Genomic DNA, 22702 nt, shown 5'->3' on the forward strand with positions numbered 1-22702 from the left:
AATTGCTCGTGTTTGCTTGATAAGTCCCTAAATTAATATTAGAATATAATAGTCTTTTATTCAACTTTTTCAATTTTTCTTTCTTCTCATCCTTTGTAGAAAGTCTCTTGAATTAATAGCCGAAAAAGGTTTTAAAATCTATTGTGTATAAAAAAAGTTCCCAAGCCATTTGGAGGGTTTTGTTTGTCTAATGCTAAAATTTATATAATAAAATATTGCACAAGAAATTTTATCTCAATCCAAATGACTACTTGATATTAGTTGGTCTTGAACCCAATGACATGACATAGCTTGCAAGCAAGCCATTTGGATAGACAAAGGCCATACTTACCAAATCAAATTCTATTTTATATATCCAAATGAAACTCTTTCTAGATCAACTAATATAGGCTAGTAGTAAGTCGAATATGAGCTAAAAAAATGTGAGTCCAGTTGAGCTAAATTTGAATTTACATTTAAACCTTAAGTTAGTAGTAAGCTATTAGTTAAATAGAAACAGCAACCCAATCTTGCAATTAAATCACAGCACCAAAAGACTGTCATTTGATCCCATTTATTTCTTAAGTGACCTCCTGTAAAGAGAGAATTTAGCAACGTTAGTAATTCGCAGGCGAGCAAACAGGCTTTTTTGGAAGGGAGAGTGGGGAGGGGGAAGAAAAAACTTTTTAAAGTTGGGAAAGTAAGGGAATAAGAGAGCTAACTCATACTTGTAGGCAAAGACAAATGAAAATCAAAGTGAGAGAACATGATTAGACCAAAAAAAGAGTTAAACCTAATCCAGAAAGAAAAATAAAAAAGATATTGCTACATAGAGATACCATTCACCCCAAAAAATAACTTCCAGCAACTATGTATGCATACATAGAGGTGATCCAATATTCATCTGCAACAAAGAAATGAACCATGAAAAGGAGACAAAACCAAAAGAAATTTTTTTTTGAAATTACATACCTGGTGACATGCTCTTCACCTTGGACCAAAAGCCCATTTGATCTCCACTCATCCTACAGAACAAAAAAGGAAAATTGCAAGAACTAAAATTTAATAGATAGACAATAGATTTAATGTCTGTGCACATAGGGGAGAAAAAGACCATATAGCTTATTTAATCCGAATTTCTTATCATTCATTCAAAGGCCACCAAGATAAATTAGCTTCCCAAAAAATAATAACTGATAACATTATCTTCAAGCAGAGCATCAGTCCACTCAGAGGTGGCAATTTGGATTGAGATCCATTTATCCATCCATATAATCCATAATTAAATGGATTTGGATTATCCATTTATAATATTGGTTTTAAATGGTTGACCAAAATAAAACCATTAAATTAAATGGATTTTTATGGATTATCCACAAAAACCACATATATCCATTTACTTAAAAATCAAATAAAAGTAGCGTATCGCAATCAAAACTTGCAAGCAAGAAAAATATAAAAGTGGGGATTCTCAACATTGATAGACTAATCTAAAGTGCAAGTCTTGTTGTCAAAAATCAAAATGCTTATTTACCTTTTTGGAGTAACTCTTTATTGAAAGAAAACACTACTTACAGACAGAGTACGTCTTCCAGTAGCTTTGAAATGTTGTGACTGACTCATCTTTAAGTATTGCTGCTTTCGCTGAAGCTTGGCCATTATTATAAAGATGCTTCTGTGTGTAGGTCTGGTACATATGTACCCTCCTCCACTATTGGAGTGCTGCGTTCTTTATTTCTATGTTTCTGGGACGTTTTAAGATGAACGATAGTAGTATTAGATATGAGTATATTACTACTTAGTAGTTATTATTACTACTGCATAGTACTGCTTCAAAGTAGAAACTAGCACTATGCTTATTATGTTTAGCTATTCATGAAGGCGTTGTTACTAGCACTATGCTTATTATGTTTATGAAGTGCTTGATGAAATTCCCCTAAGAACGTTGAATCCTATATTTGTCTTGCATAAAGTCAAGTATTCCATGCTAGTCTATTCAAAATTTCAAATTTGGACTTGTTGGTGAAGCGATTGGGATTTCTGGAGTAAATGCTTAGTGTTATCTCAATTCTTTCCTCTAACTAGTATTTTTTTGCTGTTATTTTGCACTTAATAAGATCTAAATATTTAAATGGATTATAAATGGATAATTGATTTTAATTTAATCCATTTAAATCCATTTATTAAATGAATCTAAATAGATTTGATAAATTTCATCCACCATCCATTAAGTCAAAACTAATTATGAACCATTTATCCATATTGCCACCTCTAAGTCCACTGAAATCCCCAGCACTTCTGCAAGCTCAATCCTGAAAAGACACAAGTTGAAGTTAACCTACAAATACCCAAGAAAGTAAGCAGCACAGAGGATGTAACCCAACTAAGCTGTGCCTTCAACCACCTTAGTTTTAAATTCTTCTATTTTAAGATGAAGAATGAGAATGCCAACGGTTATGCACTAGAAAGTGAAGGGGCTAAAAAGCATATTTAATTTCTAAGTCATATCAGAGAAGAACTGAGAAGATGGATTATCTATCATTTAGTTACCAAAAGCAATTGATACAAGCCTAACATTGGTGTAATCGACAAAAATACATAAGAACACAAGATTTGAATAAAATAAAAAGTTTATAATAAAAAAAAAGAAAGCGTACATACATAAGCTTTTCTCTATTCCTATCAAGATTTCACACGTCAATTATGCATTTGCTATTTAAAATTCTCATATTAGGCCAACTTGTGGAATGTTGCTTCACCAAATTAGCACATTAATCGTGAGATTAATCAGATTCCATATGGTTAGCAAATAAGTTTTTGTGATAAACAATCTGGCTTAGCAAATTTTACTTATGTGAAAGCACGTGAATGGCAAAATAAGAGGCAAGTCAAAATTGCTATTTATCAAGGGAAAAGTAAAAAGATCATCATAAAATTGAAACAAGCAGCAATGGAAATTGAGGAATAGATTAGATGTTCAAGAAGTGTAGGATGTGTCACACTAAGAAATGACCCATCCAAAACATTGCATTTGTGTCAAACTATGCATAGATTTCCCATGACAAGCTGCAAAGCTGCTGAACCTAACCTAATAAGCAACCACAATCAGATAACTAGACAGTAATTCTCCCATCAACGAAAATACTAGCCATCTATCCATCCCTATCCAACCAGCACAGACCATGGATCATTGCCTCTCTATAAATGTCAAATCCAATTTCAGATTCTTTCGACGATCTTTGGTTAACAGAAACAGATAGGCCAGATTAGGGCTCAAGGAGAAATCTTTAGTTTATTTAATTGTGAAACCACCAATTCCTACAACTCCATTCCAACCCCCCTCCCAAAAACAGGGGAAAAATAAGTATTAAAATCAAATAGACTGAGAATCTTAAATTACAAGTGGATCATCATTGAAGTTGAAGAATTATTGGACCAACATGGCAAAAAGGTAGAAGAAACCCAACAATATAGTCTAAGATACATGCAAAAGAGCCACGCAAGTACTGTTCAGCTTCACTTCTATCTTTCAGCTTCCTACAAGAGGAAACTAGAACATTGCACAGACCACCCACCCCTCCCTCCCTTCCTCTCTCTCTCTTGGTGAAATTTTTGAATTAGATCGCGCTACTTTGGAATTCAATGGTGTTTTTTGTAGCAGTCCAAGGGGTTGGTTTACTTCTTGACATGCTTCATTTGCTTTGCTCTTCATTTGCTTTGCAGGGTTGAAAACATACAAAATCAATAGTTTGAGGGTTGGTTGGGTGATTTTTTTTTAATCTGTTCCCCCAGGTTTATTTTTTATGAAAGGACAAAATTATCCCTTGTGCTGTGAGCTCAAATGGCTTTTTTGGATGGAAGAGCCAAATTCATACATACCGACTTGTTTAGGAGTTTAATTATTACATAAAATAGATGATGGGCCAAAAACGTATAAAAGCAATAGTTTGAGGGCCAGTTGGACAATTTACTCAATTTACAATCCAACGAAATCTTCCTCAATGGCTTTACCTAAGATAGTATGGATGGTTAGAGCTTCCAATATTGCTGCATCATCATTACATCTACATGGTATGGACTAAGTTGTGATAATGTTGCCATTACATTCTTTTGCAACAATTCCTATCCCAGCGTTGGTGCTGTTCTGGTTCATAGTTGCATCCATATACATTACAGTGGCATGTTGCTCTTGTAATCCAGCTAGTACCCTGTCTATCTTCCATAAAATTGTGGTCTTCTGCAACATTGTTTGCAAGCCTCCCTGCTTCTTTGAATTAATCCAGTTATCCACATCCGTACAAAAGCATTTTTGCAAAATTTGGTGATTGTCTTTTTGCTCATGATTGAAAGAGCATTCGTTTGTTGCTTTCCGCAACTGCCAAAGAAGGTAGGGAGCTCAATGTGATCTTTTCCATCGACTCTTGATCTTGCTTCTTGCAATGATTCCTACCATAACCAAAAGTTCCATCTATACTCAATGATGCCAACCCCATAAGGTGGGAAACGTAATCCAAGCAAACCCTCTAACTTTACACTAGAGGAAGGTATGTTCTAGTGTTTCAGATGCTTCACCACAACTTTTACACACTGGGTCTCAAATGATTTAAAAGAGAGCTGTTATGAATTTGGTGCCAAGGAAGGCCTCCACAAAACTCCCAAGAGAATTACTTGGAGAGTTGGTACATTTTTGCTCCCGAATTACGCAACCAAAATAACCCTCTATTTTTTTTGGGTTCAACTTAGTCCCCTAAAATCCTAAGTCTAAACTCTGAAATCGTGGTGTCGTAGCTGTACACAATAAATACCAAAAAGAAAAGGTATATTTAATGCATCAAGCAATGAGCAGTTGTATCGTATCATTTACCAATTGATGACCGAGTTCAAAATGTGACATACCCCTTATTATTAGGGTTAAATGCACTAAACGCCGCTGAACTTTTTTCTTAGCTGTGTTTTGTCCTCCTAAACTCATTAAAGAGACACTTTGCTCCCCTATTTGATATTTTAAGACAAAAGTATTCCTATTATTATTTTTTGTTTATTCATTCCCTTTTTTTGTTACTTTCTTTTATTTTTTATTTTTTATTTTTTTATGATTTCATCTTTTTTATTTTTTTTTACTTCTCTTATGTCCTTTTTTAATCTTTCCCCCTAATCCCTCTCTACCCCACATTTCTTATGTTATTATTTTGTTTCACTTTCCTATTAGCATTACTAATTTATATGCTTATTATAATATTGTAATTATTTTTTACTTATAATTCATTCTTGTTTTATTTAGTTATACTATCAAAAAATTCAAGAAAAAATGTATAGCATAAAAAATTTGTAATTTGAATATTTAAAAGATATTAGCAAACTAAAATTTAAATTACATAATATTTACTTCTTTTATATTTAGTTGATAACCACTATGTTATAATGATTTAAATTTGTTATTGTTGTTATTAAAATTTAATTTGTTTTAAGCTCTAAATGTATTAATTTAAGTAATATAAGACACAGTCTATGTAAATAAATAACATATACTTTGTTATAGCATAGACTTTATGATAATCATTACTTCTAATAACAAAAAGTAAAATAGATAGAAATAAATAAAGAATACGTTTAATAAGATTAAAATTAATATTGCCCTTGGACTAAATTGCCCTTACCAACCTTATTTTTTCAACTAAATTCTATATAAATACATAACCTTATCAACTGGGTTTTAAGAATGAGGGTTTCAATACGCTCAAACTTAGTCCAAAGAAAAATATTCTATATTAAATTGAGCTTGACTCATTTAAAACTCTTAAATGAGTTTGATTTTATTCAATTCAATCTTAACTTAGCCAAAACTCAGCCCATTATTTAATTAAATTTCAAATTTAGATTCAAAAACAATGTTAAAACCTATTTTTAAGGGCTCGAATGGGCTGAGTTTCAATGAATGCAAATTTTTATATATCAAAACCATTGATTTACTTTATAATTCTAAAGTTTCAAATTACTTAATTTTAATAAAAGTTATAAATTATTAAATTATTTTATTAAAACGATCCTACAAATTAAGGGCTATTTTGGCCATTAAAATAGTAATACTATCTCATCTAATCTCCAACCAAATACATGATAAGATTATTTTCTACTATATCCTATCCAACCTAAACCAACCAAACACTAAATAATTTGGATTATTAATCCTAGGATAACTCAATCTAGGATTAATAATTCGAGGATGAGTCATCCCATCTCATCTGGCGATCCAATTTTCAACCAAACACTTGATAGAATTGTTTCCTAATATATCCTATCCAACATAAACCAACCAAACACTAGATAATTTGGATAATTAATCCTAGGATGACTTAACTCAGGATTAATAATTCGAGAATGAGTCATCCCATCTCATCCAATTCATGAACCAAATGAATCCTAACAGTATATACACTGTTGACTTAGAATGGATGTAACAGGTGTAAAATGTAGAGTTCAATTTCAAATTTAAATTATGTGACATGCATCCAATATTAGAAAATTTTAATCATTTAATTAATTTAATTTTTAAAAGAGGTCCTTGGAGAATTCTTTGGAACAAAATTATGAACGGCAGATATATAATTGATCATATAATCATGCCACCCTGGAAATGTTCACTCGGGATTGAGGGACGAGTGATACTCTTCCCTGACATCCTGATGTAGCAGCATGAGTTTTAACTGGAGCTCCGTCTAGAAGTAAAAGCACAATATTATCATCAGTTCGTCCCCCAGCAAGAGCGTTCTTGAAAATACTGGTTAGGAAATCACTTCGACCAATTTTTATTTCTTAATAAAAAAGATTTGCATTTCGGGGACAAGATAAGGCATGAATTGAAAGGATTTTTTTTTTTAATTTTTTTTTTTAACTAATCACTAGTCAAATGAAATCTATTTCAAATTGCCAAAATTTCAGTTAATTGTAGTGGGTTTTAAAAAACTCAATATCAAAGTTAGTAAATTGTGGAAAATTAAAACTGAGGTTGCAATGTGCAATTGACCCTACGGTTTATCTCCAATAAAACTCATCAATGGTTAATATATATAGTCATCTTTCCCCTTGTAAAATTTAGAGCTTAGCATTTCAGTGCTTGATAAGATTTTCTCTGGAAAGAGTGCGTGTCACCCTGAAATTCCAACTCATGGACACGTTGCCGTCCGAGAAATATCTTCTGTCCCAGGCACTCGGAATCCTTGAACGATTCTACACCATAATTTTTTCCCAGTTCGCAAGCTTCTCTAGTTGTGCGACCGTGAGTTAATGCTCAATTATCTTTACCTATGGCCTGTAGTTAATGGTCATATTTTCTATGTTCTTTTCATACTGGTAACTACTTCTTGATCTGGTAAGATCGTAAGGTTTGGCCTCCTCACACATACCACTTGTGGAAAATGGAATTAAATTTACACAATTTTGTCAGAAATGTGCATATTGTATAATTATATGTAATATTTTATCAGCAGTAAACGAAGTGTGTGAACATAAATTTGCAAATTTAGTCCCCCTACCAAATTAAATTAGATGTAAAGGAAAGATCAAGAATATATACATACATGCGTAAAATTAGAAGTGTCCATTGGGTTTTTTGAACTGGGCTTTAGCAAGTCCAAACTCAATTCACAAGTTATATGGATTTTTGGGTTTCGGACTTTTGAGTTTCAAGCTAATATTAAGTCTCAAATTTGACTCACACTGTAATATGAGATTCGGATTCAAATCAGGATTAGTCCAAACTCATAATTAAATACATAATTATATATAATATGTATTTTATAATTATGAATTAATACAAATTTATATATAAATTATTAGCATTTTATGTTGTAATATGTATAATTATAAATTATAAATATTATTATAAATATTTTTACATATATAATTATACTCATATATGGGCCGAATTTTAATCGGATCTGAACCTAATATGGCTCAAGCTCGATTCACATTTAGTTTAGGCTTAATATTCAAGTTTTAATTCTACCTGGCTTAATTAAAGTTTAGACTTAGTGAACTTTTTTTTTAATCAAACGGGCCAATCTCGAGTTAGCCAGCCTCTATTGACAGTGCTACGTAAAATATATGTTAAAGCATGATGATCACTTTTCAAGTTTCATTTTGTACTCTCAAGTAGTTAATTGGTCCCTATTTCCTTAAAAGGAAAGGAAAAAAAAACTAAAATTGTATACTAATTTCTCCACAACTCTACACTAACTACAGTACCACTCATTTCAGAAATTACGTTATCTAAATCTAATCATTCATCATTGATCTTTTATCATTCTTACACAATTGCATATATGCTCCCAAAAAAAAACCCATCCGTTCATACGCGTGTATTTTATTAGGCGATCCATTTATTACAAAAACATGCAAATTATTCTTGTAATTGTACAAATATATAATATTTACCAATGGGACTTTGATTTAGTGGTTAAAATTAAGAGTAAATCTTATATTTAATATACACTATCACAATTGGATACACAACACATATGCAAAATTTGAATTTTAAATTCAAATTCAGATTATGTGTCATGCATTCAATAGTGAAAGTATATATACACTGTCAAACTATAGAATATTAATCCTAAAATTAATCCTCCATAAATTAAAAATTTTGGGTTTAAACCTGCCATTTCCTCTGTCCCTCTTAAATCCTACTCCTTTCCTATTAGAATAAAATAAAAATGGAAAATGATATATTTCATCTCTCACATTTCGTAAAATATTCTTTTCATCTCTCATTTTTAAAATGAAACAAATTCATCCCTAACACTTAAAAATTGAAACTATTACATCCCTAAACCTAACGTTCAATCTGAATCAAATCATCCAATAGCCCAATAATATATTTTGAGGATAGAATTAATAGATCACTCAATCAATTCCAACACATTTACATCACATTTATTGAACCAAAAAAGAAAAAATTAAAAATTAAAATATAAAAAGGCCGTTCTTTGTTTTGGAAAATAGGGTTTTTTTTATGGATAAATCTTTTTATGCACCGTTAGCACATACACTTGCGAGTCTAGGTGTATATCATACATACAAAGTTTAGTGTTTAAACTTAAATTAAAATAATATGTCATGTATCTAGACTCGTCAATGTATACAATAATAATGTAGGAAAGATTAATCGTTCTTTTTTATTTTATAATTTTTTTTATTTTTTTTATTTTGGATTCATTAAATTTCACATGAATATCAAGTTTAGTTAATCAAGTGTTCTACCAATTATATCCCCAAAATTTATAATCGGGTTGTTAAAGTTGATTTCAGGAATGTAATAGTTTCAGGTTGTAAATGTTAAAAATGAATTTGTTTCTTTTTAAAAGTGAGGAATACAAAGAATATTTTTGTGAAATGTGAAAATTGAAACTGATCATTTGTCCAAATAAAAAAAATAAATAGTCAAAAGTTACTAGGTTGAGACCATAAAAGGGGCCAATTGAATAAAATAAAATAAAATAGTCAAGGGTTACTAGGTTGAGACCACAGAAAGAGGCCAATTGAAGAGCAATTGAGCACGAGAGTTTTCCATGGAAAATATCTATTCCGAAAGACTTTCGGCCATCAAATAATAAAAAAATAGTCAAAAGTTACTAGGTTGAGACCATGAAAGGGGCCAATTGAATAAAATAAAATAAAATAGTCAAGAGTTACTAGATTGAGAGTTGAGACCATAGAAAGAGGCCAATTGAAGAGCAATCGAGCACGAGAGTTTTCCATGGAAAATATATCTTCCCAAAAGACTTTCGGCCATCAACGAGGAATCTTAGAGTCCTTACCAACAAAACGTGGGCCAAGATAGCGTTCCGGAACTTTCCGGATCACTTTTCAAGTCTTCCAGAAACCAATAGAAGCTCGATGGATAAATCGATAGATTCACGCAAATGTTGTCCGCTTAGATATTTTCTCTCAACACTTGTCCACGTAGCTTTGGAATTTCCACTGGGACCCTCTAAACTAACCGACTTATTCCCTGCTCAGTCAACAACAGAGATTATTACTGACGAGTATAAAAGACTTCGCTTCCTTCGATGACCAATTGATCACCTGACCTCTGTTAAAACTCTTGCGAATGCGATCAAACTGAAGCTTGAAAGAGGGAACCAATTGCTGAGCCCAGTAAAATTTCATCTGGGGTGGTGCTGAATTGGTGTTTTTCTGTGTTAAAATTGCGATGGAGGGGGAATATTTTAGGGGGTCAGCTTCTTATTACGGCATTCTTGGTGTGCCTACAAATGCTTCTGATGAAGAGATAAGACGTGCTTATAGGAAGCTTGCTATGGTGAGTTCAGAAACGGTCTCAGTTTCTTGATTTTTCCTTTTATGCCATTTTTTTTTCTATTCTTTTGGTTAGCTAAAACGGGGGAAATAAAGCGTATAGTTTCTTGAATATGAATTGGTTAATACGAATTATTGGTTGATTTGCCTGTGGGATGTTAATTATGGTTGCAGCAATGGCATCCTGATAAATGGACCAGAACGCCTTCACTGTTGGGTGAAGCAAAGAGAAAATTCCAACAGATTCAGGAGGCCTATTCAGGTAATGCACCATCAATCCCCTGAAGAATCCCAGTTCTCTGGTACTTGCAACTTTGTTCAGTAGTATTCTGTTCATCTTTTAGTTTCTTATATGAGATGGTATTCTGATTTGTTCTTTATGAAACAGTGCTGTCGGATCAAAAAAGGAGGATAATGTATGATACTGGCCTTTACGATCCTGCAGAAGAAGAAGAGGATGAGGTAAGTGTTTCGTTATCCTTCCTTTAATTTTTTATTTTTTTCCCTTCTTGAGGTTGCAAATTTCTTTCATCGAGCAAGGTGTATGCTGATTATCATTTTTTTTTTCAGGGATTTGCTGATTTTCTACAAGAAATGGTGTCTCTTGTAGACAATGTGAGAAAAGAGGTAAGAAAATGATCTTCATGTTTTTTGAAAGATTATCTGTGTTGTTCTTTCTGCTTATTTCACAGTCCGTCATCATGTGAGTTAGAGATCACTCAAGTTGATAAGCAGGCATAGGTTAGGGGCTTATGGCTAAAAAGCATCAAAATGAAGCAAGAGAGGAACATTTCCAAGTCGATTGTTTCATCCAGGCTTCTGATATAGGCACGATACAAGAGATCGAACCATATGGCCCAGAAACCTTGTGTCCCTTTTGCACTTTAAATCCTAGGCCCTATGGTGCTGATTAGCCTTCTCTAATGAATGCTTCCATCGGTATATAACTAATCATAGTTGGATCCTATATCTAGCATGGCATACATTTTGGAGTCATAAGACACAGAATTAATCAGACTTGAGTATCTAAGTACTTAATTCAGGGAGTTCTAAGTCTGATTAATTATTTTGACCTCAGTTTCAAGGTAGAAGAGTATTTGAGATTGTGTGAAGGTTCAGTAGCTTGTTTATAGTGTAACCAGAAAATGATCATAGGACATATACACACCCAAATGAACAGGTTATTGGAAGAGAAGAAAATCAAGATGTAGGTGAGTCAAAGGGTAGTAAGTCATTCAACTAATAATGGTACACTTGACCCTACGTTGGCCTTCTATACGGGTTAGATGTGATATCACTCTTCCTTGGCTGTTGGGCAGGGTATTTGTTATTTGATTTAGTTTGCTATCTAGAGCTGAAAGTGCTTTGTGAAATATTTTGATGATGTGCATCAGTTTTTCTCTCATGAGACTACCAGATCTTAATCTGAGCTAAAAAAGCGAGCTTTTTAGGCTAACATTTGTTATGCATTGTAATTTGTACCTGAATAAGCTGGCTGCTTCACTGAAGCCTGGATGTAGGTAGTGACTGGCTTTTTCGCATTTGGAAGACCGTGACATGAGCTGACTGCTATAACAGTAGTTTAATGTTTTTGCAATCATGTGTATTATTACAGTGAAACCTCTGTATTTTTTGGAATTGAGCCGAGACTCACAGAATCTGCAAGCTTGACCAGAGAGGCCTTGATTTAACTTAGGTTTTAGGGAAAGGTTATAGCGGTTAGTTTAAAGTCTGAGAGGAAATGGGATTGTTAATTAAGCTATTTATGTTGGTTGGTTGTCATTTTGCTAAACGATAGTAGCTAATTTCATGGACTCTCTTAACATTTTTCACCTGCACTTTAATTAAATTTCAACGTCTGTGAATAGGAAAGAAGTACCAAGAACAGGCACATGGTATGGAAGTAAATGAGAATTTCTTTTGTATTATATGTCCAAATTAGTTTCGTCAAGATATTTGTTTTTCAGTCACCTGTAAAAAAAAGTACATGGCATGGAATTAATTATTAGTTCCTCTTGTATCACTTGTTAATGCAGGATAAGGTGCACAGCTTGGAGGAGCTGCAAAGAGCGTTTTGGGAGATGGCTCAAAGTTTTGAGACTCCTGAATGGTCCTTTAATCCTTTGCAATACATGTATGAATCTCCTGCCTGGTTTGATGAACCTTCCACGTCAAATAGTTTAGGGAATTCAACCGGTGTATCCTGGTCAAGTGAACAGAAGTCTTTCGAAACTTTTGCGAGAGAATGCTGGTCCACGGGAGTGGAATCAAAAAGCGTTTCTTCTATGCTTGGAGATCCATGGGGCAAGCCCTTTTATGCATTTTAGAGATGGTGGAAAGTCCTGTTGTAGGAATGTCGACAGACGGTGGAGAAATTCAAGTGATAATGGGTACTTGAGCACAAAAATCAGTTTTGGAATTTGGATGGATGAAGTACAAGAAAGTCACCTGCAAAATTGAAGGGTTCAAGAACATGAAAGTTTGGTTGCTTGCACATTGCCATCCCTCGTGTGGACGCTCTGGGATTTGTAGGACAGTATTGAGGTTAGCGTTTAACACAGCTGCTGTAGAGCTGCCATGCTTGAAATCTCAACTTGATTTGTAGAGATTGCAATTGATCATCTCCACGTTTTGTTAAGAACAAAGTGTTCTCTCTTCTTTTCCTTGTACGGTCTTCTTGGTCATCTTATTTAGTGACTAAAGCAGTTTATGTAATTTGCTGCCTTTTGACACTTGAGAAAAAAAAGGGTTGAATTGCTGAGAGGTTGAACTGAATGCAAGTGATCTTGACAAGGGCATATTCAGTTGTGTTTACGGGCTTCTTTCAAGTTTTCAAATCTTTTATGGAAGTAAAAGTAACAAAAGGGTTATTTAATGGACGTCGACTTTGCTAAAATGATACTCAATTGTGTATAATGGATTTGTTTGGATAGGAGTTTATTTGGATGATTTATTTGAGATAATTATTGTAGCACTTTTTGTGATGTGATGTATGCAGGGGTGCGAACGAGCCGAGCCGAGTCGAGTCGAGTTTTGGCCTTATTGATCCGAGCTTCCAATTAATTTTATGAAACTCGAACTCGAGTTCGAGTTCGACGAGTTCAAAATATCAAGCTCGAGCTTGAACTTAAAAAATAAAAAATAACTATTATTATTATTTTTTTAAAAAAATATATTTTTTATTTTTAAAAATGAATAAATTATTATTTTTTAATAAATAATAAAATATTAGAGATATATGTAATTTTACTATTAAAATAAAAAATAAAATATATAATTGAGCTCGCGAGCTACCGAACTTAATGTTTTTGAGTTTGAACTCGAGCTCGAGAGCGGTTCGATTTGTGAACAGCCCTAGATGTATGTGAGATAAAAAAGTGATTGAAATTTGTAAAGTAAATTATTTTATTTCAAAACATTTCAATCCAAACAACCCATTGACTCAGTGGCAAAATAATAAAAGCGCGACTCACAAGTCGGACATGCAGCACGGTTAAACCAAACCATATGAGAAGCCATATCAGTTATCAATCGGTTGGAAGGAGAGAAGAAAAAGGGCTTAATTCCTTATTGCTCCCCTAAAACTATAGGGGTGAGTGGCGATTTCCCCCTATATTTATAAAAAAACACAACATTTCCCTTGATGGCTAATGTAATTAGACCTATTACGGTCGGCCGCGGTACATTGAACAAGTATATGCTTGCTAATATTGGCCATTGGCTAGGGACTTCTTGCTAAAAGGAGGGATTAGGAGAGGGCAGAAGGTTGAAAAAAGAAAAATATTATTGTTAACATTTATGTGTCTCTCGTTCTTGTTTCCTCCTCTTTTGCCCCTTTTTTTTCTTTATTCTTTAATTCCACGAATGCCAATTATTTTCTTTTTATAGGTAAAAAAATTCAAATTAAACTTTCAATTGCGATTGTGATATATCATTTTAAATTTTTTATGATACAATTAATGTATTATAAGGTTTTTTTTTTGTATGGAATGTAATTGCTAATTTCTTGGTGATGCATTAATTGTTAGTACATATGAATTACTTTTTTTTTCATAAAGTATTCTTACAAACTATATACCTTTTAATTAACTGTGTTAATTTATTTTGATTAAGTATTTTCTATAGAAGTATTACTATATGTATTTAAGCATGAAAAGAACTTGTAAATAAGGATAATGAAGAAAAAAACCAATGAAAACAATATATATTTAATAGTATTGAATTTCAATTAATCTTTTCAAATGCTCAATTTCTATTTTTATTAGCAGTTAATTTAGAATAAGGAGCTGTTTTAAAATATTCATGCTACATTATATAATTTTAATACATATATTCATGCTTTTAAAATTAAAGGAATAATGAACGTATTTGGTAGCACAAGGGTAAAATTGGGAAAAGATTAAATATTTGAGAACATGATTATCTTTCTGCAACTCTTATACAAGAAAAGTTAACTAACAATTTTAATGTTAGTCATCCAGGGATGATTTGGGCATTTTGGTGAATAAAGGAGGTAAACTGAAACTACCCCCCCCCCCCCCCCCCCCCCCCCAAACAAAAACACCAAAAAAAATATAGGGGCAACATGTAATTAAGCCAAAAAAATAGTATGGAGTTGTTTGGTTGAAGAATTAGAATTGGAATGGATCCACAAATTCAGCTATCTATAGCCTTTTACAAGCTTACAAATGTCATCAATTTTCGGCTTAGCACGGGAATCGGTATTGCTGTATTAGTTTAAAACACTTAAGTTACAAGCAGATGTTGATCTCATTGTCTCCATCCAATGTATTATGTTTATTCCTGAAAATTATTTTACCACTGCCTTTTACGAAGCAATATTGCGCTAACATTTATCTATCGATTTGATTGGGATCGATCCTTCAGGTTGGGAAAAAAAAAGAAAAGCAATGCAACCTTGTAGGTTTTAATTAACAATTGTCAATAGCAACTGTATCGAACAGTGTAGACATTAATTTAACAAATGTAGAAGATAAAAAATAACAAATGTAGATATTAAAATAAAATAATTTTTTTCACTTGTTAAAAATTCGGTCGAACGGTGTAGACATTAATTTAACAATTGTAGACAATACAATAAAAAATGTAGACAAAATATGTAAATATAAAACAAATTTTTTTCGCTTGTTAAAAATTGTGCTAAGAACTCAATCTTAACTGTTCCATCTCTCCCCATGTATTGTTCTAAGCAATTAGGATTGTGATTGCAGAGGACCTGGATTCGTGTGAGGGGACCAATATTCCACTCCCAAAGGGTACCGGGATCTGGTATCTATCCAACAAAATTTGGCAGATCTAAAATTGTAGACTAGTTCAGCAAATTAGGTGAAATGAATTGTACCATGGGTGGCAGATGAAAAGGTTTACAGTTACAGTATTGAAGATCACTTGTACTCCAATTTACTTAAGAATTCAATTTAGATGGTTGTTTATACTGTTGACAAAGAGAATTTTTATTTCCTTTCTCGTTTATAGCTATTCATGCAGATATAGTGAATAATATTTGGTACTTAGTGCTGTCTCTCTTTCTCTGTTCTTGATTATATATACATGATGATATATTATAATTTACCATTGAGGCAATAAAATTAAACCCCTTAAAGAAAATGTTCAACTTTAATTGGTAAGGTCTCCAAAGTTCTATATGTGCAAGCAATATATAAAGTTGGTAAATAAGAAGAATTTGCAATCAATTACATGAACAAGATAATTGCAAGACCTAAAATAGACTAACTTATTGAACGTAAGAAACCACCCCAGAATGCTTGCTTGCCAAATACAAATAAATAAACACAAAGAAGGGTATTTCTAAAATTTCCCCTTTAAACCAACAGTGAATTTCCCTTTATTTTTCTTTTTTTTAAAAGCCCTTTTTCAATTAATAGGACTGCCAGAGAATTGCCACGAGTTGAATTACTACGTTGAATAAAGTAGTAACCAAACTAAATTCTGAATGGATACTAAGATTTTACGTTTTCTTTTGTATTTTACTCAAACGTTTGTTGGGATATATGACCTTGCAATCTTGGTACTTACTTGAGCATGTATAGGCTAAGATGAAAAAAATCTAGATTTATTATCAGTAGATTTAGTATAGGCTAGCTTCTCTTTTCGAGATTAAAATATCTTAAAACAACTAGAGCTACAAGAAACTATACAAGGAAATATGAAGCCCAAAAAGGAAAAGAAAGAATATATGGAAAATCCATGACAAAAACATCTTTCAAGAATTCAATACAATCCCAACATGTACATTATACAACAATAACACCGTCACTTTCATCTGATTTGTACGAGATAGATAATTTACCAACAAAACAATGCTCTTTGAAAATCTCAAAACTTATCACGTACCAGCAGTAGACATACAAGAGAATAGCCTGCTAAATCTTTCATCTTAATGCATCAAGAGTATAATACGAATTGCTTAGTGATTGAAGTCGTGTCTTGCCCAAGTAAAGCTCATTGTTAAGATGCACTAAGATGTATATGCATATATGCATGATACATGCTTATTATTTCTAAATATTGTAGGTAATTATTCACAATGCCTTTACACATAAACCCACATAATTTCACACACAATTACGCAGCACAAACAATAGAAAGAAAGTACCAAATAGAAAGGTTGAGCGAGTGAAAGATCATTTCTGATTGCAAATATACTACCTCCATCCCTTGATTCTCTCGTCGCAGATTTCTTCAACATGAAACTTCAGAAATATAAGGTGTTGATTTCCATGCAAAGCCATGGCAAGTAAGCAGTCCTTGCAGGTCATAACCTCACATTCGCTGTCGGATCGACCTTAAATCTTTGCTCAAAGGATTTAGGCTATGCTGTACTTGTCCATAAATTAAAAACTGTTATTTATTACTTAATGAATAGTTACAATATTTGAGGGACTTTCAAATTCTGCCCCAAGGAAATGTTAGGTTCAATGGGGAGCTGCATATGTAGTAGCTAGAAGGAAAGGGCGAGCAATGGCCACGTACAACTAAAATTCAGTGAACTATCTTTTGTTCTCGTATTTAGCCCAGCCACTCAAAAGAAGCGTACTCTAGAGTTCGTTCAAGGACAAATGTCCAATGGTTACGGACTTCAACTACTCCACAATTTAGCCTTTGAACTGTTCATATTCATCTACATTTAACTCTCAAAACAGCTCCTGCATTAGGGTAGCGACACCTAACTTTTTTTTTTTTACGGTTCAAAATTACTGCTAGCTACATGGTCAATAGTAAAAGAGAGTGCCAGACTTCCAAGGCGTCAGGACCTTCTCTAGGGATTCAAAAGCGGCTAAACTTGCAACACTTTTAGGTAGATTCAAAGTAACAGTCCATCATTTATCTCATACATCAAAATGCCACTTTCTTGTAACTGGTTTCATGTACATGTCATACTTGATAAACTTTAGTAGATATTACCATAGCCCTTTATCCAATTAATATACACCGTAAATCATGTGACTGTATAGTACCCTCTTGGTACTGAGCTTAAAGTGTTTAGCTAAGCCTCTTCATTATACTTCAAAAGACTTCTTTTGCTTCTGTGTGCGTATGTGTGCCTTTTGTAAACTCTCAGGCTTCAGGTTTTAGTATATGTCAACAAACAAAATATAATCAAGAAATCGCATCTTTCTCCATCTTTGCCTGGGGCAAAAAGTACAAAGTTCTTAAATTATTTATCTGCAGTTAGCTAGGTCATTCTCCTCCTAGGCAACCCGTATGTTATTGGCCCATTGGGGAAGGAGAGAGAGTGGACTGGTGGAGGTGGGGGCTTTATGTTCAAATACTACAATTCTCTCTTGTCCTAGAGATTGGTACTTCTATGTCTTTACAGAAAAAAAGATTGAAGTAATATAGTGAGTCGTTGGATGATTAGTACTTAAGCAGTTTCATGTACTAATGTCTTCTACAAAGTTGCTCAACAAGGTTATCTTATATGGGAGGTTAAAATTGGCACGATTTATGAAAGAAAACTAGGTTGAGAAGATAAAGAAGTTGTAGCTGCCCTTCAAATTCTGGCCCAGTATTAACGTTATCATATCCATGTTATAACACACTTCATAAATCAAAATCCTCGTAAAGGTCTCCACGTAGTACTTGTAAGGATGTGATATTTTCCTAGCTACTAAAGAAGATTTGATAGTTCATCCTATAACTTTAGCATCTTTGTTTGGGTGAAATATTGGATATTACTCTAGGCGTGACCATCCATGAAGATCATATTCAGAAGCTTACTTACTAAACCGGCTCAATTCACCTTGGAAGCTATAGCACTCTGCTAGCATAGTAAAACTCCCAAATATGGAGGACTATGCAGGCAAGTACCATGTTGAGAAGTCACTATGAAGATCTAATTACACACATGCACAAAAATTTGATTCATGAGTGAGATCTACAATTTGGAACGATCTTCAAATTAAGATCTAAACATCCAAAAGGCAGTCTGTACATGTACGGGTTGGTCCAACGACTTGGGCTCCGTGAAGGATTAAGTAGACTAATCTTTTGATTATTCCTCTGTGCTGATGGTAGAAAAAGGTGAAAAGCTTGAGCCAAGAAAAGATTACCCTATTACAAGTTCAAAAAAAGTTTTATGTTGCATGGTTTTTAGGGGAAATCATGCATGATATACTAGGGTTTTTATCCCATGAAAACCACAAGTTCGGGTCGAACAGACAACGAGAGAGAGGTCAAACCGCGAAAGACTGCTCGCTTGACAAGCATGGCAAGGAAACTACTCACCTTCCAGTATAATCAGATCGTTTAACAAGATTCGAGGGCGATATACATTTCTGTCCCATCTCAAGTTACCTGCATCGAAAAGGGATAAATATTTTATGAGTAAAAAATCAAGAAAAGTTCAATACAAGGTAAACCAGTTATCTTTAAGATTGAACTCTGGAAGAAACAAAGCAGAAGACGAATATACCATGTTACAAGAATCAAAGGATTGATATTTCTCAGTTCATGATTCCAATCTATGAGGCCTATGCTCGTCCTGAGCTGATTTTATAGAGGATACCAGGAGAAAAGTCATCGGGAAGCTAAAGCGTGTGAGATTGGTGACAGTTGACACGTATGGAGCGCTTTGACTCACAGGTAATATAAGCAAAATCGGAATGCATGTGCATCGTCAAAACTAACCACCAATATCCAACTCACAAAACGCAAACATACACTGGATTAGGGAAAAGAGTTCGTGATCAAGAATTTTCGAGGATTTTCAAGATGTGTAAAGTTCATGTATCACAAAAATTGGGGGTGCAAAAACGGTTGAGGAGACAAGGGATTGAAAGTGAGAATGTTCGTAGCTTCGGGAAGTACACAATAAATACAAGCAGAGTTAGCTGCACGCGTGGCTTGTTAACTGCCGGAAAGGGTGAAACAGAATGAGTTGGTGGTGTGGCGGACCGCTTCACATGCCTCAATGCCCTATCTAACCCAATGGACCGATTTGGAAAGTGACCAATCGGGACTAGACAAGAAAAGGTCAAATCATTAGTGATTAGTAGATGACTTATATGTATACAACAAAAATAGAGTTACATCTTCACACAAACAATGGATGAAACAAGATTTGTACTATTCATAAATTTTATAAGCCTCTTAGGGTGGTTCTGTTTACGTCTTGATGGAATTAATGGGTTTATTTGGATTTTTTTTATTTGCAAAATGTTATTTGATTATATCATAGACACATTTTTTAATTTTTTTTATCCTCTTAACTATCTTCGAAAAATGTTATTTGCACTCCCCTTTTTATTATTTAGACTTCCACTATCATTTTTATTATATAGTTTTCATTTATTAGATTACATGATGTAACAAGTAGTGGGAGTGCAAATAATGAAATATGGAGTGTAAGTAACACTTTTCTTATCTTTTTATCCAATATATAGCAGATCACAAAAACGTGATATAGTACTTTTTTTAAAAAAAATATTCTATATAATCTCCTATCCAAACGCATTCAATATGTGTAATAGATTTGAACTATATTCGAATTTTATATGCATATCAAGATGATTGTATTCGATCATGGTTGTGTTTTTGTCTTGATGAAAATAATATGTATAACAAGATTTGAATTATTTACAAAAATTATGCGTCTCAAGATCATTGTGTTCTATCAAGAATTCTTAATAAAAATGACTAGACCTCAAAACTCATACACAGAAGTAGGGCTTGTTTGGATACAAAATTTGTTCGTAAAAAAAATTCTTGCATCACAAACATTTTTTTTAACCACTCTTTTTATATTTATAAATAGATTTTCATCTCACATACATCACATCACAAAAAATATTAAAATATTATTTCAAATAATTGTATATCTAAACAGACTCTATATTATATATCCTATAGTAAATTGTTTGGGATGATTGAAATAGGGGATATTCTAGCATTGACTGCCACAAAATCATTTTGTTTCGTGAGATCATGCATTTGGAATAAGTTTTGTTAGTTGGCACCTATTAAGAGAAATTTGTTAATTTATTGTAAAATAAACTAAAGTTAATTCAAAAAATTGCCTAAATTAATGTAGAGAGTAATAAATGTGGATATATGCATTTACATGAAAAAAAAATTAGGTGCCCTTACAAATGCTCACTGGAAATCTATTGGAGAAATATTTTAAAACAGTAGGTGAGCATCCAAAAGAATTAGGATATAACAACTCAATTTAACTGGTTGAAATACTTGGAAAATATGGATATTTTTACTGTAAACTGCGTTGAAGATGAAAAATACTTGGACCTTCCATTTTGAGGATCCCGATCCCTAACCTAACAACTTCTCCACTCATGAAACTTTTCTTCTTCTCTTTCTTATTTGGTAATAAACTTCCTTCTTAATCGAGTCCCCCAAGGATAAAGTTCGATAATCATTTTCACCCATTATTCGTGGTTTAACTTTATGGTTCAAACAAAGACAACCTTTTTAATACTTCTACTCATGTTCATGGTTTCAATAATCAAAAATTTCATGAGTCTAAATTATTATGTAGCTTTATAGGCTTTCCACATTTAAGGCTGGACATTCGAAATTAAATGGCTCGGAGTAAATCATTAGTAAGAAATTACCAACTCGTGAAAAATTGATTAACACCAAGTTTTGAAATGGTCAAGCCTACCATAAGTTTACAGTTATATAAAAATGAAGGTAGCGATCTAATGTTTCAGCCAATTTATGGCTACTTATCTTACAACTATGTCATTTTTCAAAATTTCTCATTTTTTTGTCCGCAGGTGAAAATTGTGTTAATTTTCGAAATGCTTATACCGATGTTCGAGCTAATTGCACTTTATTTAACTTTGTTCCAAATCAATGTACTACCATACTTTAATTTTTTCAGGAACGAGTTAAAACGTTGTCAAACAGTCAAGAGAAAGAAATTGTGATGGGTTATTCATAAAATCGTAAATGAGGAAAACTAGGTACTTTCTTTTGTCTGAAAAGTTGTTGAGAAATGGTGAGTAGAATGCTAGTGCATGTATCGTTGTTGACAACTACAATTTTGTTATGATTGCCATCTTCAAAAAGAAAAATTAAATAGAAGAAACCAGAAGTATAAAAGGGATGCAATTCAACTTGACATACCACGATATGCTACATATCTGTATAAGTACAGTACTAGACGCATTTGATCCTTAACTAATGAAATACATGTTCCCCTTTTGGATTATTCACTTTTTTTGTTCTTTTTATGCCACACCATCCAAATTAGGTGGCAAGCCACCAAAGCAATGGATATGCACCTAATTCAACGCCGGCCATCCCATTTTGTGCGACAAGCCACTTTACTGACTCTGACTGTGAATTAGGGTTGTAATGGAATCGAGCTGCTCGAGAGTTGCTAGCGAGCAGCTCGATCAAAAAGTTGACTCATATTCGCGTTGATTGAATTTAAGTCGAATTCGAGTAGCTTGATAGGGAAGTTTGAATATTCAGTAGCAAGATCCAAAGACTCGTCGAGCCTTATCGAGTTTTTAAATTTTAATTTTTAATATATTGTTATTATGAAATTACCCTTGTGCCCACAAGATTGGTTAAATTTATGAAATATTTTAGATTGTATGAAATTTTTTGAAGGACGATAATGTCTTTTTGCTTAAAATTTGTTAAGAAAAATGAAATCTCTAAATCTTCCTAACTCGAGTTTGATAAGGCTCATTTTGATTCGAGCCCATGCGAGTCGAGTTCGAGTTTTATGAGCAATGCATCAAGCTCGACCTCCAGTAATGCCACTCGCTCAAGCTCAAGTATCCTTTCTATGAGTCGAGTTGAGTTCAAATATGCTATGTTTTCATAACCGGACCGGACAGCGACTCGGCCGAGGTCAGGGGTCAGGGGTCAATGGGTTCGACCGGGGGTCGATAGG

General features: G+C 33.3%; 1 protein-coding gene and 1 long non-coding RNA gene across 2 annotated transcripts; one reads left to right on the plus strand and one right to left on the minus strand.

The window, feature by feature from the left end:
* The first annotated feature begins 9989 nt into the window (after positions 1 to 9989).
* LOC113753217 (chaperone protein DnaJ-like) lies at positions 9990 to 13105 on the plus strand. The gene is made up of 5 exons (XM_027297319.1): positions 9990 to 10297; positions 10468 to 10555; positions 10682 to 10755; positions 10864 to 10920; positions 12330 to 13105. Exons 1-5 carry the CDS (start codon positions 10190 to 10192, stop codon positions 12618 to 12620), a joined length of 618 nt encoding a protein of 205 aa, XP_027153120.1. The 5' UTR covers positions 9990 to 10189; the 3' UTR covers positions 12621 to 13105.
* Positions 13106 to 16522: 3417 nt separating this feature from the next.
* Positions 16523 to 19284, minus strand: LOC113753898. The gene is made up of 2 exons (XR_003465100.1): positions 19250 to 19284; positions 16523 to 19131 (listed from the first exon to the last, which is right to left on the minus strand). It is a non-coding gene; the product is annotated as an uncharacterized LOC113753898 (long non-coding RNA).
* Between the last annotated feature and the right edge of the window lie 3418 nt (positions 19285 to 22702).

This window comes from Coffea eugenioides, chromosome 11 (assembly GCF_003713205.1).
Source record: "Coffea eugenioides isolate CCC68of chromosome 11, Ceug_1.0, whole genome shotgun sequence".
Classification (NCBI taxonomy): Eukaryota; Viridiplantae; Streptophyta; class Magnoliopsida; order Gentianales; family Rubiaceae; genus Coffea; species Coffea eugenioides.

Bases quoted from the DNA above. Each gene is read 5' to 3' on its own strand.
- LOC113753217 (XM_027297319.1), top strand. From the start codon at position 10,190: ATGGAGGGGGAATATTTTAGGGGGTCAGCTTCTTATTACGGCATTCTT. The intron at 10,556-10,681 runs GTAATGCACCAT...TTTATGAAACAG, and splicing joins GATTCAGGAGGCCTATTCAG to TGCTGTCGGATCAAAAAAGG. The intron at 10,921-12,329 runs GTAAGAAAATGA...TTGTTAATGCAG, and splicing joins TAGACAATGTGAGAAAAGAG to GATAAGGTGCACAGCTTGGA.